We start from the raw sequence: 17,488 nt of genomic DNA on the forward strand, positions 1-17,488 counted from the left end.
CCCGCGCCTGCGCCGCGGCGCCGCCCGCCCGGCCCCGCCCACAGGAAAAGGCGGGCCCACGGCGGGCGGGGCGGCGCGACGGAGGCGCCCAGCGGGGAGAGAGGCCCTCGGCAGAGGTGGCCCGCGCTTTCGCCTGCTCGCGCCGCGCCGGCTCGCGGCTCCGCGCCGTCCCGGAGGCCCGTGTCCGCGCCCGAGCGGTTGGGGGACGTCACAATCGGAGGATCCGGGGCCTGGGCGGGGGCGCTCTGTGAGGTAACGCGGGCTGCTTGGTGGGGGTGGGGGGCTTGTGTTTTCCTCCTCGAAACAGCGGAGGCCCCTCAGGCAGCTGCGCGGACGGCCCGCTGCGAGTCCCGGAAGCGGCGGCGGCAGCGGCGCGCACGCGCGGGCGGGCGTCACGGTGCGGGGCGCCCGGGCTGGGCGGCCACAGGTGGGCACGCTGCCCCGGGCCAGGGCTGCGCGGAGCTTCCGACTCCGCACCCCCAACCCCCGCGCCCTCCGTCTAGGAGAGGGCGGGCAGGCTCCCGTGGGGGCTTCCCGGAGCCGCAGGAGGAGCCCTTTGTGACGGGGCCATGCGCGCCCCCCGGGGAAGCGGGGGCCCGGGCCGGCCGGGAGATGCGCGCGGGAGGGGAGGGGGCCGGGGGCCGCGGGGGGCTGCTGCCCTCCGCCGCCCGGGCGCTTGGCACGAGCCCCGGCCCCGCCCCTCCTCCGTGCAAGCCGTCCCCCAGCCCCAGCCCCAGTCCCCTCCGTCTCCGTGTCTTGCGCAGGGTCCGTTCCTCCGGGGTGGCCCACGGCCCTCGCCAAAGCACGCGGAGCTGCAGACACCGCAACATCTCCCCAAGGCTCGGTAAGAGAACCGGGGCCGCCTGGCACGCGCCGACCCGGGTTCCAGCCCCGGCGCCCTCTCGCCGCCGGGGTCCCCGGGGCCAAAGCCCGTGAGCCAAACGCGTTAGGGGCGCGGGGGGGACGTCCCCGGGGCGCACGGGGAGCTGGCGGGGCGCACGGGGAGCTGGCGGGGCGCGCGCAGCCCGCCCGAGGCTCGCGGACCGTGGACCGGCTAATGTCAGTACCTCAACGGCCCCCCGGGGAACGTTTATTAGCTTGCTGGAAGGAAACCTCCCCAGAAAATAGTTTGCGTGAAATCGATTGGTAGAGAACGTGTAGTTTGCCCGGCTCCTGGGGGAGCAGGTGAGCTGGTTGCTTCCCACGTGCGTTCACCCGGATTATGTTTTGGTGTTTTGTATTTTTGGTGAATGGTTTTAGGATCTCACGTGTTAACTTTTTTTTTTTTTTTTGGAGGGGGGTAGTCAGAAGATGCTGTCAGTCATGGTACTGTACAGTGATGGTATTTGCACGATTACGGCTGGAGGAAGAATTCACTCGTGAAGCAGCCTGTGCCGGGCTGGGCTGGGTTTTAAGAATATGGCTGTAGTCGGGGTAGACATGGAACTTTGTAGAAAGAGCAAGAAATGTAAGAGAAGGAAATGAGTTTCAACTGAACGGTGGGGTTAAATGCTTTTCCAAATTTGGGATATGAACAAAAAGATGCGACTGGTGATAGATGGTATAATTTTTTCACATTGTGCTTGTGTTGAACATATTTCACAAATACATATGGGCTGTACGTAATTGTTAATATGTATGCTAACATTAATATTAACATAGTTAACATTAACATAGTTAATAATTCATTGTCCCGCAGGCTAAAAGGTAGGGCCCATGTTTAGTCCATGTACAAATTATTTGTGCATTATATACCTTTACATGTAAGTGTACCTGCCTGTATATTTGCACACTAATTTGCACGTTTGTGTACTTGAGTGTACATATGTATACTAGTACTTATTTTTTTTTTTTGGCTTTTTGGGTCACACCCAGCAATGTACAGGGGTTACTCCTGGCTCATACACTCAGGAATTACTCCTGGTGGTGCTCATGGGATAGCTAGTTGATTTGCTATGACATTGGTGTCAATATTCTATTCTGACTGGTAGTTTGAACACTTTGTCCATTATTGTCCAATAAATGTCACATTTATTGATTAGACTTGAATTTGGAAGCTTGCTTACCATTCATAAGGAATGCTGAAGGAAGTCAATTGTGTTTTATAATGATTGATTCCTAGAAGACCTCAATTTAAAATAGGCGTAAGTAGAATCAAGAATACATAAACTCGGTCTTCTGTTTTCAGACTCTGTCATGATCACTCTCACTGTCATCCCGTTGCTCATCGATTTGCTCAAGCGGGCACCAGTAATGTCTCCATTGTGAGACTTGTTACTGTCTTTGGCATATCGAGTACGCCACGGGTAGCTTGCCAGGCTCTGCCGTGTGGGTGGGATACTCTCAGTAGCTTGCCGGGAGGGGGCGGAGGAATCGAACCCGGGTCGGCTATGTGCAAGGCAAATGCCCTACCGCTGTGCTGTCAGTCCAGCTTCAAACTCTGTACCCTCCATAATCCCACATTTTCTCTTTTCTTTTTTTCCCCAGGAATAGGAGGGTGCTATTCCGCACAGCATGGAAGTGTGTCCTTACTGCAAGAAGCCGTTCAAGCGGTTGAAGTCCCACTTGCCGCACTGTAAGAAGATCAGAGCCCCTGGCCGTGAGGACCAGAAAGCGCTTCCGCCCGAACCAGCTCCACGCGCAAGTGCCAAAAAGACGAAAGGGCCCGTCCAGGAGGAGAAGGAGCCGGGAGTGGGAGTCGGGGGACCGAGCGCCCAGATGACGAGGGGCACGCCGGGAAGCCCCTTCCAGCCGCTCCCTCCGCGAGAGGTCAGCGTGGGAGGCCCAGGTTCCAGCGAGGCAGGTGGCGACATCAGGAACCCGGCCCCGGGCTCCCTCCGAGTGTCGGGAAACGCCGCGCCCACAGCAGCGGGCGGCGCCCCCCGGACCCCGAGAGCCGGGCGACAACGGGGAAGCGAGCCGGCGCGCACGGAAGCAGCCTCGCCCCGGGGCCCCGGGGGACCCTCCCCGCCCCAGCCGGAGAGAAGCTGCCCCTCGGCCTCAGCTGAGAACGTGGAGGCCGCCTCGGCCCGTTTCGGTGCGGACAGACCGGCTCCCTCTGGACAGACGCTTCCGGGGAGAGCGCCCGGGACCCCGAGGGGTGACTCCCGCAGTTCCACCACCGGTCTCGGCCCCGAGGGCCAGCCCAGGGCCAGCGAGCACATCTCACGTGTGTCCCCAGGCGTGGCCGCTTCTGAGACTCGGGCACTGGCCCCGGGACCGCCGAGCCTCCGTCTCCGTCTGCGAGGGAGCCCGAGCGAGGCCAAGCCGGGCCAGGAGGCCCCAGGCCCCGGACCCCCCCTTGGTGGAGGGGCCTGCGGGGGCACAGGCAAGGCCGGGGAGAGCGTGGCGGTAGCGCGGGTGTCCGCGAGTGGTCACTCCAAGAAGGACCTTCTGGGCCCCGGGCCGCGGGCCCGAGATGCAGCTCCCGGCTGGAGTTTGCCGCCGCCTCCGCCGCCGCCGCCTCCTCCGAGGAGCCCGCCTGGCAGGGAGCCGCGGGTTGGCCCGAAGGCCGCCTTCCCCAGCCTGGCCACTCTGACTGCCGCGTTCCTCCCGGCCCAGGAAGCCGAGGCCCGCCCCCCTCGGGGGCCCCCCGCGCCCCGAGCCTCGCTGCTGAGCCAGCTAGGGTGTGGGGAGGCCACGCCGGGTGCTTGGCCCCAAGCCAAGACCCCCCCGGGGGTGCTGCCAGCCCCGCCCCTCGCCCAGCAGAGCCCCCCAACGGCAGCGGCCGGCGCGCTGGGGCTGCAGTGGCTGCCCGAGCTGTACCCGGCCTACCTGGGGCTCGGGGTGCTGCCCGGGAGGCTGCAGTACTGGGACCTGGTGGCGCTGAGGCCGCCCCTCGTCAGTCCCCAGGGCGAGAGCCACTCTCAGGGTAAGAAGGCGCCTTCGGGGAGCCCACTCGGCCGGACCCGCCTGGGCCACGGAGTGGGGGGCTTAGGGCCCCGGCCCGAGGGGCCACAGAGAGAGAGTCCGGTGGTTAGGACACTTGCCTTGCACGTGGCCAGCGTGGGCTCCGTCCCCAGCAGCCCCCGGGGGTCCTGAGCCCCCCCCCCTCCCGGAGTGACCCTCAGCGCCCAGCGTGGCCCCCAGACCAGACCAGCCGTCTGTGTCTTTCCTCCGTGCCTCACTGTCCCCAGGCGTGTCAGGGCCCTGGGTGGGGGGGAGGAGGTTTCTCCTGGCCCCCGCCCCCCTCACTCAGGGGCCCCGCGCAGTGTCCAGGGGACCACGGCACCGGGATGGGGCTGGGCGGGCTGAGAGCCGTGTGCATTCGGTTATGCCACAGGCCCTCGCAGTCAGCGGGGGGCGAGGCCCCGGGGCCCCCGGCTGGACGCACAGTCCGTCCCAAAGTCAGGCGGGCCAGACGGGGACCAAGACTGGCCAGGGGGAGGGGACCGTGACACTGGGAACACGAGTCCCCGAGAGCCAAGCCTTGGCCGCTGGGAGTGACTCACAGGGACGGGGCTGGACTCTGGCGTCTCCAGAAGCACCTGCACCCCAGCGCAGCTGGAGGCCTCCGAGAGAGCCAGTGAGGGCCCCCCACCCCCGTCATTTTTTCCTCTTGTAGGACAGAGAGACTGTCTTTAGATGCCGTGAGCACTGCAGGCCTGAGAACGGCTGTTTGGCTGTGGTGCTCCACAGACAGTGCTCTGTGGACTGCTGCACGGGGCGGCTCCTTGCCGGGTGCTCTGCTCACGGGGTCTTGCTGGTTTTGTGAGCTGTTGGGGCTCAGGGCAGCTGCACCTCCCCCTTCTCCCCACCTGGCCACATCTGTGGCTACTCAGCATCCCTGCCCCCATTTTTGTTTAATTTTGGCTTTTGGGGTCACGCCCAGCAGTGCTCGGGGCTTACTCCTAGCTCTGCGTGGCGGTGCTCAGGGAGCATATGGGATGCCGGGGATAGAGCCCAGGCCAGCTGCGTGCAGGGCCAGCAGTGCCCTCCCGGCTGAGCTGTAGTGCCCAGCCTTTCCGCCGCATGCGCCGAGAGCTGACCCCAGTGTGCTGGTGCCCTGGGCTGCTCGGGCCGGCCTAGTGGCCATTCCTGCTGACCTCGGCCTGGTGTCCAGCGTCCTCTGCAGCCCCTGGACTCTGTTCCCCAGCCAGCTCTACACGCGCCTTTTCTAATGTAGATGTTGAGGCCCCCGAGGGTCATCGGCCCTACCTTACTTAGCCTTTTGACTATCTGGGGGCCCCCCTGGCAGTGCTCAGGGCTGACTGGGGAAGGGACCCGGGTCAGGAGTGTGCGGATAGACACTGGGCGAGGTAGGGAGAGGTCTCCGGGGTCGTCGGCGCCGTGGCCCTGTCCTGGCTGATGGCCCTCCGAGAGCGGAGCAGGGGGGCACCGCCCAAGGCTCGGGAGCCCTTTCCTTGAGTTCCGTGCTGCATGAGCCCTGCAGTGCTGGGCAGTGGCCACTGGCCGCCGGCCGGGCCGGGCCAGCCCAAGGGGCATTTCCTAGCAAGGCCGGCTGTTTCGCTGAGACGGGTGCAGATGGTAGAAACCCTAAGTGGGCGCTTGCTGCGGCCTGTCCACAAGGACCCGCTGGACAGTATAGTCAGAAGGTCACCACCGGGCCTGAGCAAAAAGCCAGCAGGCAGGGCGGTGGCCTGGGACATGGTGAGCCCGGGGTCAGTCCAAGACACCCCGCCAGGTCTCCTGGGCCCACCAGGACTGATTCTGAGTGGGAGGAACCCGCGACAGTGCCGGGCGTGGCCAAAGAACCCCGCACCCCCGCAATCACAAGTGTTTCAGGGTGCAGGGGAAGGGGCGTGCCCGCACCACACTCCTGCCCTTCCCCCTGGCCAAGGTGCCTCTGGGGGCACCGGGTGTGGGCCGCGGGCCGTGACCCCTGACCCATGTCGGCTTCTCTTCGGAACCGTAGTTCCTTTGTTGGGAAGAAGCTGGACCGGTCTCAGGAGCCTGGAACCCGCCGGCCTCACCCCCTCCAACCTCTCTCTCACCAGTCTCTTGGCCGCAGTTCAAAGAGGTGAGGCCGGAGCCGTGGACCGCGGGATCAGGCGGGGCCACTGCTCGTTGGCGGCGCCGGCGTGATTGGCAGGCTCTCGCCCAATAGGCGCTCTCGCCCCGCCCCCCGCTTTTCCCTGTACTTGACAGTAGGGTTTTCTCCTGTAATCGACAGAATCGGGGTTTTGGACTCGCTCGCGAGCCCACAGTGCTCGCTCGCTCGCTCTCTCCAGGGAGCCGCGTGGAGCCGGGGTGCGGCGGCCCCGACCCCCGCCCGCGGCCCTGACCCCGCCCGTGCCCGTGTCTCCGCAGGCTGCCTCAAGTGCGGCACGTCCGTGCGCAGCGGCGTGGGCAGCGTGACCATGCTCTTCACCGGCTACTTCGTCCTCTGCTGCAACTGGAGCTTCAGGCACCTGAGTGAGGCCCTCCCCTCCCCTCCCCTGGGCGGCGGGCGGCGGGCAGGGCCTGTTGCAGGGGCCGAGGGGAGCCGGGCACGCGGGAGGTTTGCAGCGGTCTGCACCGTTTGCCCTCGCAGACCAGCCCGGGCTCTGGAGATGCCGGTCTGGGTTTTGTCGTCGTCATTTTTAGTTTTTAAAATTTATTATTATTATTTTTTTCTTTGGGTGGGGGGAGGCCCGGGCCACACCTGGCAGTGCTCAGGGGTCAAACCCAGGCCAGCCCCTGCAAAGCAGATGTTACACCGCTGTGCTGTTGGCACTCCAACCCCATCTGGTGGCTTTTTGTTTTTTGTTTTCTTCTGAAAGGTCAAGGGCCCTTCTGGGTGACAGGGTTTGGTTTGGTCTGGGGCCCATACCCAGCGGTGCTCAGAGGCCACTTCTGGCTCTCTGCTCCGGGGGTCACTCCTGAGACCATATGGGCTGCCAGGGATTAAACCCGGTTGGTCAGCAGTGTGCAAGGCGTGTGCCTACCCATTTGCTTGGCACTCGACTGACCCAGGTTCAGGCCCCAGTAGCCCAGATGGTCCCCGGATCCCCACCAGGAGTGATTGCTGAGCACAGAGCCAGGAGTCCAGGAGCAAGCCCCGAGCATCGCCAGGTGTGGCCAAACAAACAGAAGGAAACCTCAAGATTTGACTGTTTGGTTTTCCTGGTGAAATTCTGTGCCGAGTCAGTGGGTGGGACAGCAGACGGGGCCCTCTGGGCACCCAGGCCCACAGCTGCCCTGACCAGCCCTCCCTTTGCCCTGGTGGTCCGGCAGAAGGGCCTGGCAGCTGAGACAAAATCTCTCTCTGTCCCAAGAGCTGCGCTGGCGGAAGTGACGGGCAGACGTCATCGTGATCCCTCGAGAGCCCCAGGGGACAGCGTCCTGAGCCGCAGAGGGCGGGCCAGCGGGCAGGGAGAATAAAGGCGTCCAGCCTCGGCCCGGGAGACTGCTTGTGTGTCCGTCGGTGCCTGCCCCTGCCTGCGTGTCTGTCTGCGTCACGCTCGGCAGTGACCGGGAGAGTGTCCAGTCCAGCAGGAGGACGCTTGCCTGCACACGGTCAACCCGGGGTCAATCCCCGGCACCCCGCAGCGTCCCCCGAAACCCACCGGGAGTGTCCCCCCGCCCCCGCTGCCCCGTGCGCAGAGCCAGGAGTGAGCTTCGAGCTCCGCCAGGTGTGGCCACCAGAACCAAAGCCAGTATTTCACAAATGGCCCCCAGGCGACAGGGGCAGAGCCTGGACTGGTGGCCACTGCCCACACTGTTGGCCAGGAACTTGCATAATCCTGCTTCGGGCCTTCCCTTTGCCAGCCCGTCTTCCACCCGTTGTGCCCCCGTGGTCCAGGGGTTTGGGGTGATGGAGATGGAGGTGGGTGTCGTGCTCAAGCATGCACGGGCCACCAGGCTGCTGAGAAAAAGCTGTCCCTGCACCGCCCCTCAGGCCAAGTGCAGCGGGCACCTTCGGGGGGCCCGGGGCCTGCCCACCGGTGCTCAGGAGCATTTCACTGTTTGTGGTGGCCTGCATCTCGTGTCCTCAGCTCAACACCGAAAGCACAAACGCCATCACAGTGACCTCTGTCCCGGAACAGGGTCTCTTCCCCGGGGGGAGTGCTCGGAGGAGTGTGGTCTTCCCGGAGGCAGCTCTGCAGGGTCGGTGCTGAGAGTCCCAGCTGGCGCGTCCTGTCCCCAGGGTGGCCCAAAAAAGAAAACTAAGGGATCACCAGAGCCTGGTATCGGCTCTGCCCGCTGCTGCCCCTTGGGGCCAGAGGTACGGGGGTGCGGCTTGCCCAGCCTTGGAGGAGGGCCATCGGTAACCGTGGCTTCCTCCCTGGGTTGCTAGGGAGGCTCTCCCCTGGCCGTGCAAACCTTAAAGTGCCTTGGGAGGACGCTGTCGCCTTGCCCGTGTGGGGTGGTGTCCTGGCAGTGCCCGTTGTCTCCACCCGAGGCTGGGTCGTTCGACTCCTTGCCCCGGAATCAGTCAGTCGGAGGCTGCCTGCGGAGCGTCCCGCATCCCGACCCGTTCAAAGAGCCTCCGTCCTTCTCTCTCAGGGCCCGACTTGGCCTGAGCAAGGTGGTGGCAGTGTGCGGGAAAGGTGGCCCGGGGGTCCCCAAGCACCCAGACAAGTGGCAAGACCTGCCCGGCTCTGTCCTGGACAGAGACCTCCAGCCTGGGTCCTGTGCACGGCGGCTGGTGGGCCTCGTGCTTGCCCAGCCCCCAGGGTCTTGTGGGAAGGACTGACTTTCTGGGGGGAAATCCGTCTTTCATACTGGAGAGCTGCCGCGCTGTGGGAAATACTGGGACTTTTCTTCTCAGACGGGAGTGACTCAGCGATGAGCAGGTGCCTGGCACATGCGAGGTCCTGGGTTCAATCCCTGACGCCACAAAAGTTGGAAAGACCAATAAAGTGATTATACACTAGATTTCAGCAGCCTTGGCACTTTTTTTTTTTTCCCAGTCGAGAGCACGGAGGGTCTCAGGCTGTTTTCGGGGGTGGTCAGCAGCGGGACACTTGCTTTGCGTGCCACGTCTTGAATTTGATCCCTGGCAGCTTTTAAACAAGAAAACCTTTTAGTGATTCAGGTTTCCCCTTTCCGGAAACACGCTGCCAGGCTGGAGAGGTCAGACATGGGTTAAGCCGCTTGCCTTGTAAGCGGCCGACTCAGGCATCACCTACGGTCCCCTGAGCACTGCCAGGAGTGAGCCACGGCACCGCTGGGTGTGTCCTTCCCCACCAAAGTCCACATACCACACCAACACCCTTCCCCACCAGGCTGCCCTCCATTCTTGGCCACAGACGTTGCCGTGTCCCATTTGACTTGTCTCTTCCCTTCCAAGATTTTTTTTTTTTGGTTTGGGGCCACACCTGTGATACTCGGGTTACTCCTGGCTCTGCACCCAGTAATTACTCCAGGTGGTCCTTGGGGACCAGTTGGGACGCTGGGGATCAGGCTGGAGTCCACCACATGCAAGGCAAGTTCCCTACCTGCAGTGCTCTCTCTCTGGCCACTCTTCCCTCTCTGTTCCACTTGTGATGGGGTCATCTGTCTCAGCGGGCTGCTTTAGCCGTTATGGGACCATTGGCCAGTCTCCAGCCCTTTGTATTTCTGCCTTACAGCATCCCAAACCCTGAGCACAGCCAGGACTAAGCCCTGAGCACTGCTGGGTGTGCCCACTCCCACCCCCGAAAGGCTTGGGACCAGAGTGAGTGGTGGTACAGCAGTAGCCCTCAGCACCACCGGCTGCGACCCAACATCCAACCCAAACAACACACCCCCTCAGAATCCAGGAGACGGGGGGACAGTGACCATGGGGTACCCAGTAGCGGTCACTGCCCCTGATCTCAGCTTCTGATGGTCCAGCATGTCTGCCTGGCCGCTTCCCACCCCCTGTGGCTCACTCCAGCCATCCCAGCCTGTTTCAGGACCCCTTCGCTTCGGGGTTACACCACTCCGAGCCTTTGTTCTGCTTGGCTGAGCCTGGGGTCCCAGTACTGGAGGAGCAGAGCCCCCCAGAGAGGGCCTGGGGCGCCCCCTTGTGCCCCCAGCAGCGCGAGCAGCCCAGAGATGCTGCGTCTCTGCATTCCCAACAGCTCACGCCCCAGCACGAGACAGAACAAGTGGGCGCATGACTCGGGCGACCCAGCTCCCGAGAGAAAAATCCTGAGTTGTCCACGGAACCGAGGCTGCGGCTGGATTTCCGAAAACATCTGTGGATTCTGCTGAGCCCTAATGCTGGGAGCACCGGGAGGTTCCTGCAGGGCTCGGGTGCCCCCAGAAATGAGGTCTCTACAGAGGGGAAGGTGCCAGGGTGCACCACCAGCAGCGGCCCTGACCGCAGGAGACTCAGTGAGCTGTGGCCCGTCCTGGGGGCAGCGCTGCTTACGTCAGCCCCAGAAGAGGAAGAAAAGGTCCATTTTCCTCAAACCCCGTCGCCCTCAGACGAGTCCTGGCCCGTGGTTCACCACCGCAAGCGAGCCCCCAATAGTGCTGGGAGAACGGGTGCCCTGCTCTCATTTGAGAGCGGAAAAGTAGGGGCCCTGGGGGGCATTGGGCACGGGCAGGAGCAGGAGGAACCACGCCCCACGGCCGGTTCACCTGCTGCTTGGTTGGGAGGAGACTCGTGGCACAGACCCCTGGGCTGACCCAGACACATTCCGCCTAAGGCCGGGGTCCCAGCCAGGCCTTCCTGCTTGCACCCGTTGTTGGAAAAGCATTCGCCGGAGTTGCAATTGCCCAGGAGTGGAAGGGACCACACATGAGCTGCCTGTGGTCTGAAGGTTCCTTCCCACTGCGGAGTGTAATCCCGCTCGCGGCCAGCAGGGGTCACTGTCTCGCTGCTCACAGCATCTGCTGAGATCCCGCTCAGGGCCAGCAGGGGTCGCTCTCTGCCCAGCTGCTCAGAGCATCCACAGATCCACTCGGGGCCAGCAGGTGTCGCTCTGCTCCTGCTGCTCACAGCTTTTACTGAGATCCCACTTAGGGCCAGCAGGGGTCGCTATGGCTGCTTATTGTATCCACTGAGATCCTGCTCGGGGTCAGCAGGTGTCGCTCTGCCCCCTCTGCTCACAGCGTTTACTGGAATCCCGCTGAGAGCCAGCAGGGGTCGCTCTCTGCCCATCTGCTCACAGCTTTTACGGAGATCCCACTTAGGGCCAGTAGGGGTCGCTCTGGCTGCTTAGAGCATGCACTGAGATCCCGCTCATGGCCAGCAGGGGTCGCTCTGGCTGCTTATAGCACCCACTGAGATCCCGCTCAGGGCCAGCAGGGGTCGCTCTCCGCCCGGCTGCGCTCAGCATCCCTGAGCTACCGCTCACGAACAGCAGGGGTCGCTCTCTGCCCCACAGCGCCCCTGCACCTGCCCAGAGCTGGCCTCAGCCCTGCCACCGGCTCCCAGGACCGAAAGTTTCTGGGCGGGGTCTCCCCCCTCCGCCCCTTCACCCAGGTGGGGCCTCACGGCGCCGAGTGAGCAGTGGTTTTTCTCGCGTGCCGCAGAAGTGCTGGGGGGCCCCCATACCCCGCGGTCATTCCCAGGGCCAGCGCCTGGCTCCCGCGACACCCAGGCCTACGGGCGAGTGTCCCGGCCAGTTCTGGGGTGGGGAGGAGGAGCCGAGCCCCGCGACTGCTCGCCCCACACTGACCCTCCCTCTGCACCCCCTGACCCCACGCAAGGCAACACCGCCAGGGTTCAGAGAGGGACAGGGGGACTCAGAGAGGGGTGCGGGGGACTCAGAGAGGGGGGCAGGGACTCAGAGAGGGATGTGGGGGACTCAGAGGGGGGCGGGGACTCAGAGAGGGGGCGGGGATTCAGAGAGGGGTGCAGGGGATTCAGAGAGGGGCGGGGACTCAGAGAGGGGGGCTGGGGACTCAGAGAGGGATGTGGGGGACTCAGAGGGGGGCGGGGACTCAGAGAGGGGGCGGGGATTCAGAGAGGGGTGCAGGAGATTCAGAGAGGGGGTGGGGGATTCAGAAAGGGGGCGGGGACTCAGAGAGGGGGCGGGGACTCAGAGAGGGGGCGGGGATTCAGAGAGGGGTGCAGGAGATTCAGAGAGGGGGCGGGGACTCAGAGAGGGCGGGGACTCAGAGAGGGGGCGGGGACTCAGAGAGGGGCGGGGGTTCAGTGAGGGGGCGGGAACTCAGAGAGGGGGCGGGGACTCAGGGAGGGGGCAGGGACTCAGAGAGGGTCGGGGACTCAGAGAGGGGTGGGGGGGACTCAGAGAGGGGGCAGGGACTCAGAGAGGGTCGGGGACTCAGAGAGGGGGCGGGGACTCAGAGAGGGGGCGGGGGACTCGGAGAGGGGGCGGGGACTCAGAGAGGGCGGGGACTCAGAGAGGGGGCGGGGACTCAGAGAGGGGCGGGGGTTCAGTGAGGGGGCGGGAACTCAGAGAGGGGGCGGGGACTCAGAGAGGGGGCAGGGACTCAGAGAGGGGTGGGGGGGACTCAGAGAGGGGGACGGGGGATTCAGAGAGATGGCGGGGATTCAGAGAGGGGTGCAGGGGATTCAGAGAGGGGGCGGGGACTCAGAGCCCCCTGCAGTCACAGGAGGGGGCCCTGGGAAAACGAGGTCCCTGTGGGTCTCCTGGGCCGCTCCACCTGCTGGTCCAGCACCCCCAGAAGCACCGGCTGCGCCTCTGAGTGAGGACGGACAGTGCCATGTGGTACCAGGCCACTGGCGCGGGCGCCTTCCTCCAGGGAGCCCTGCCGTGCCCCCCACTGCCCCCACCCAGCTGCGGGGCCTGCACCCTGAGGCACCTTCTGGGGGTCTCCTGGGGCTGGGCCCCTCTCCCCCGTGGGGACGCCCGCCCCCCGCCTCCCCCGCGGGTCCCTCCCTGTCTAAGTGCTCCCGGTCACGTGCACACAGGGACATTCCTGGGGCTGTGGTCACCTGGCAGTCCTGCGTGCCCGGCCGCCGTGGCGCCTGTGAGGGCCACTTGTGCTGGCGGGCGCCCGCGTCCCAGCCTGCCACAGAGGCCGGCCTGGCCTCACCGCGGCCACCAGGCTCAGAGGAGCGGGTGAGCGGTGCCCCGTGCCTGCCCAGAGAGGCTGGGGGGAGCAAATGGGCCGGCGAGGACAGACTCCGGAGGCCGGAGCGGGGGGGGGGGCACCCAAGGGAGGGAGGCCCGGGGGAGGGGACCCGTGGGAGGGCGGCCCTGGGGAGGGCGGCCCGGAGGAGGGAGGCCCGGGGGAGGGAGGCCGGGGGGAGGGAGGCCCCGGGGAGGGAGACCCGGGGCCCCAGGGTGGCCCAAGAAGACACGCCACCTCCAATGCAGTGGGTGCATCACGCGCTCTGACTAAAGCTGACTCCAAGCGCTGCTGTGGCCTTTCTGGAACCTTCCGGGAGCTCCCAGAGCCTCCCCAAACCGAGCAGTTCGGGGGGGGGGGCGGCGGCGTGCCAGGAAGGAAGCGCAGAGGACTCCGCGGGGCCCGGGGGTGACAACAAGGGCCAGACTCGGGCTGTGATGCGGATCCCCGAGTCCAACCCCGGCCTCACGCAGGCTGGGAGCAGCCGCCCAGACCCCGCAGGGTGGACCCGGGCCACCACCCGGCCCCCAGGACACGGCAGGAGTCACCCACCCCCAAACACCGAACTCAGGGCCCCGGGGACGAGGCCCCCACATGAGCTGGCAAGTCCCTTAGGGCCTCAGGGGAGGCCCTTGACCTCTCAGTGCCGCTGTGGCCCCGGGTCGGGCGGGAGCTGACTGCAGGGGAGATGCCCGCCTTGCTCCTGGCCACCCCAGGGTCCCTCCCCGCCGTCCCACACGTTCCCCGGGCCCTGAGGTCTGACCCCCAGATGGCGGGGGTCAGAGAGCACACAGGGGCCGCTCTTGCCTTGCGTCTGGCCACCCTGGTTCCATGCTGGCCGCGGGCTGGCCCCGAACCGCTGACCCCGGCCCGAGGAGACCTTGGCTGCGGCCGGCCCGCACACACGGCGCTATCCCCCCCGCGGCCAGCAGGTGGCGCCCGCGCCTCACCTCAGTCCGGACGCCTGCTGGGGGGGGCGCGGGTGAAAGCTCAGAGCCCCTGTCTGGGCTTCCGTCCCCCCCCTTCCACGACCCCTTCGCCCCCGACTCCTCCTCAATAGAAAGTTTTAAATCCTGTTTAAAGTTTTTAATACTTAAAGTTTTAAACTTTAAGTTTAAAGTCTTAAATACTATCCAAATGTCTTGATCTTATTTTTTTGGGCCGGGAGTTTGGTGGCGCTCAGGGGCTGCTCCCGCCTCTGGGCTGGGGAGTGGGAGTGACACCCCCAGGTCTCTGGGGACCAAATGGGGTCCCGGGGGCCCAGCCCGGTGCCTCCCTCAGGAAGCCCACCTTCAGCCCGTCAAACTCTCTTTTTGTTTGTTTTGGTTTTCTGTCCGCAGCCAGCGATGCTCAGGGTGGACTCCTTGTCCTGTGCTCAGGGTCCTGGTGGTGCTGGGGGACCCTGTGGGATCCTGGGGATCGACCCCGGCGGGGGGGCTCGGCAAGGCAAGTGCACTCCCCACTGTGCTATCTCCGGCCCCCCACGGGGAGTTTTCAGAGACTTCTTCCCCTCGGAGAAGGCCTGGGGGGGGCAGGCGAGGCCGCACCGACGGGGGGGGGGAACAGCAGGGATCCCTGGGCGGCGGGTGGGGGTGGGGGCTGCAGGAATCAGCCTGGCCCTTGCTCATGCCCAGCCGCCCCCGGCAGCCCCGGGCTGGCCCCGAGCAGAGTGGGGGCCCCACAGGACATCCCGGCCAGGGGACAGCGGCGACCCCTGGGGGGTGGGGGCTGGGGGTCCCGGGGGCGACCCTGGGAGCTGGGGGCCTGGAGGGCGTCCTCATGCCCTTCGTGCCCCTCGGACCCCGCCGGCTGGGGTCTGACCTGCCCGGATGTTCCGTGCTTCTCTGAAACAGGGACACCTCCCCCGCCCCTCCCCCTGCAAGCTCGACTAGCGCAGGGGGGCTCAGGGTGGGGGGCCGGGAGGGGTTCGAGGGCTGAGGCCGCCTCCCAGAGTGGAGGTGAATTGCAGGGAGGAGGCGGGAGGGGCCCCTGAGGCCCTTCCCCCGTCGAGGACACCCCTACCCTGGATGCTAAATGCTGGAACCCCCAAACCTGCCCCCCCCGGGCCCCCGCCCCAAATGGGTCGCAGGGGTGCTGAGAGCCCGAAGGTGAGGGCCGCCCGGCCCCCTTCTCCCTGCGTTCTCCCTGCGTCCCTGCTCCCCCCCACCCTGCCCTGTCTGCAGGGGCGCCCGAAAGCCAGCCTGGCCGCCTGCAGCCCTGGAGCAGACGCAAGGGGGGCTGGGCGGGGGTCCGGGCCAGGTGGGGGCCTGGCCCTCCTCGGGAGGACCAGAGTGAAGGGGCGCGAAGGGGCTGAGGGGGCCCAGACTCACCCCTCCACACCTTACCCTGCCGCTAGCTCGTCATCCCCCTTCCCTGCGGGGACACCAGGCCTGGCTGCACCACGCAGCGTCCTGCACGCCCCGCCCCCCCCGTCACCCCTTCCCACCCTCTGCAGGTGCAGAGCCCCCGGGGCCCACGCCCCGCCCCACCCTGCACCCAGTCCTTGTCCCACGCCCCCTCCCCCCTGCACACCTGCCCGGCCTCCCCGGGCTGTACCCTCCCTGCCGCGGGCCACAGGCCCACGCGACGCCCACTGGTGGGCCGGGCTGGGGAGAGGCCCCCTGCACCCCTCTCCCCGCGGTAGCACCTCCGCCAAGGCGGCTCCGGGCTCTGAGTGACGGCCCTGAGGTCCTGGCAGGGGCGCGTGGGGAGGGCCGAGCGAGCGGCTTGAATAGCGGCCTTGTGTGTCTGCCCAGGGCGCGGAGGGAGGGGGCGGTGGGAGCCTCGGGGCCACCCAGGGCCTCGCCCTGCCCCGAAAGTGCTTCGTCAAGGGAATCTCTGTGCAGAGGTCGCTGCTTTAGACCTGCGGGGCGGGCCGGGGCGCGAGAGACCCTCGCCTGACCCTAACCCTAACCCCAGAACGGGCCTCTCCGCTGTTTTCCGGCGGCCCTGCCCGAAGCCGGGGCCGCGACCGTCCTGCTGCTCTTGGGGCCGGGGGTCAGAGGGAATAGCCGGGACACGCCTGAGCAGGGTGGGGGCGGGGGGAGCCCTGTGGGGGGGCACGGCTGCCCACACTCGCCCCTGCCCCCATGAGACCCTCGGCAGACGGCGGGGTGGGGGGGTGACGCAGCCTGTTGATGGCAGGACACCCCGTGGGGGGGCTGGCGCCCCAGAGCCCCCCCCCCCGCAGGGCCCGCCTGCTCCCAAACTCACCCACACCGACACGGTGGAGTGACAGCAGGGGCAGCGCAGGGGGAGGCGGGGGGAGGGGCAGAATGTTCTGGAGAGAAAGAGCTGGAACACAGGCTGCAGGGGTGAGGCTCAGTGCTGAAGGGGCTTCCCTGAGCGCGAGGCCCAGGTTCAAGACCCCCCAGCCCACACCGGGGGGCGCCCCAGAACCTGGACACGGGCACGGGGAGGGGATGGTCCGGTGAGTGTGGGGGCTGGGCCTGGGCAGGGCGGCCTCCTCGCGGGTCCCCACAGCCCCTGGGTTGGCCCCTGGGGGGGTCAGGGCCCTGCACGGGCCTGGGGGTGGGGGGTCAAGACTGGGCCATGGAGAAGGTCAGTGGGTCAACCCGGCACCACAGGGGGTCTGGGCTGCCACAGGCGGTTCCGGAACTGTCCGATCACTCGCCCTCAGGCTTCCTGGGGCCCCTCCCTCCCTCCCACCCTCCCTCTCTCCCTCCCTCTCCCCCTCCCTCTCTCCCTCCCTCCCTCCGGCCCCCTCTGCTGCCGCCCCCTTGCAGAGACAGCCCAGGTCCCGAGGCAGAAGGGGGGAGCCGCCGGCAGGACCCTAAGAATGGGGAGCACAGGGAGGGGGCTCAGAGCTCACTGCACCCAGGTGCCCCGGCCCCAGGCCCGGCCCTCCTGGGGCCCTGACGGAGCTGCCAGGGCAGTGCTCAGGGAGTACTCCTGGCGGGGCTGGGCCCGGGGGTGTCTGTGTGCAAGGCAGACGCCCTCCCGCTGTGCCACTCTGCAGGGTGGGGCGTGGGCCTGCCCACAGCGCGCCCTGTGCGAAGGGGCACCGCCCGGCCCGCCCACCGACACTTGATTGGCAGACGGGACGGGAGGGGACCAGGCCAGCGCCGCTCCGGCCCGTCCGGCTGTCCATGGCTCCTTGTCTGCCTGCCGCCCCCACCAAGGCCCCAAGGGAGGAGGGCTGCTCATTCACTCATTCACTCACTCATTCATTCACTCGGACTCGCCTTGAGGGAAAAAAAAAACACTGATCTTCTCACACTGGAGATTCATTTTGTTGTTTTTATTTTATTTTATTTTATTGCTTTTTGGGTCCCACCCGGCGATGCTCAGGGGGTCACTCCTGGCTCTGCACTCAGGAATCACTCCTCGCGGTGCTTGGGACCCTATGGGATGCCGGGGATCAAACCCGGGTGGGCCGCGTGCAAGGCAAACGCCCTCCCCGCTGTGCTCTCGCTCCAGTCTACGTTTTGTTGTTGTTCTCTTTTTAAGGGGGCCACATTCAGCCACACTCAGGACCGACTCCCGGCTCTGTGCTCAGGGACCACTCCTGGTGGCCTCGGGGGACCCGCTGTGGTGATGGAGGTTGAGT

The 17,488-nt window shown here is 65.9% G+C and overlaps 1 protein-coding gene across 5 annotated transcripts; it reads left to right on the forward strand.

Moving 5' to 3' along the window:
• The first annotated feature begins 87 nt into the window (after positions 1–87).
• Positions 88–8,820, forward strand: C3H17orf80 (chromosome 3 C17orf80 homolog). 5 transcript variants are annotated; one of them, XM_055132867.1, is made up of 6 exons: positions 89–252; positions 765–844; positions 2,488–3,871; positions 5,876–5,980; positions 6,271–6,375; positions 7,218–8,820. In XM_055132867.1, exons 3-6 carry the CDS (start codon positions 2,515–2,517, stop codon positions 7,235–7,237), a joined length of 1,587 nt encoding a protein of 528 aa, XP_054988842.1. In that variant the 5' UTR covers positions 89–252; positions 765–844; positions 2,488–2,514; the 3' UTR covers positions 7,238–8,820. The 5 variants fall into 5 exon arrangements, with proteins under 5 accessions (XP_054988843.1, XP_054988842.1, XP_054988844.1 ...); XM_055132868.1 differs by lacking the exon at positions 765–844 and having other exon boundaries at positions 88–252; XM_055132869.1 differs by lacking the exons at positions 89–252; positions 765–844 and adding an exon at positions 351–427.
• Positions 8,821–17,488: the final 8,668 nt, after the last annotated feature.

The sequence above is a fragment of the Sorex araneus genome, chromosome 3 (genome assembly GCF_027595985.1).
Source record: "Sorex araneus isolate mSorAra2 chromosome 3, mSorAra2.pri, whole genome shotgun sequence".
NCBI classification, from domain to species: Eukaryota; Metazoa; Chordata; class Mammalia; order Eulipotyphla; family Soricidae; genus Sorex; species Sorex araneus.

What these genes read in the sequence shown, in the direction of transcription:
- C3H17orf80 (XM_055132868.1), top strand. Translation starts at nt 2,515, where the DNA reads ATGGAAGTGTGTCCTTACTGCAAGAAGCCGTTCAAGCGGTTGAAGTCC. An exon ending in CTTGGCCGCAGTTCAAAGAG is followed by an intron (nt 5,981 to 6,270) that starts GTGAGGCCGGAG and finishes GTGTCTCCGCAG; the next exon opens with GCTGCCTCAAGTGCGGCACG. An exon ending in CTGGAGCTTCAGGCACCTGA is followed by an intron (nt 6,376 to 7,217) that starts GTGAGGCCCTCC and finishes CTCTGTCCCAAG; the next exon opens with AGCTGCGCTGGCGGAAGTGA.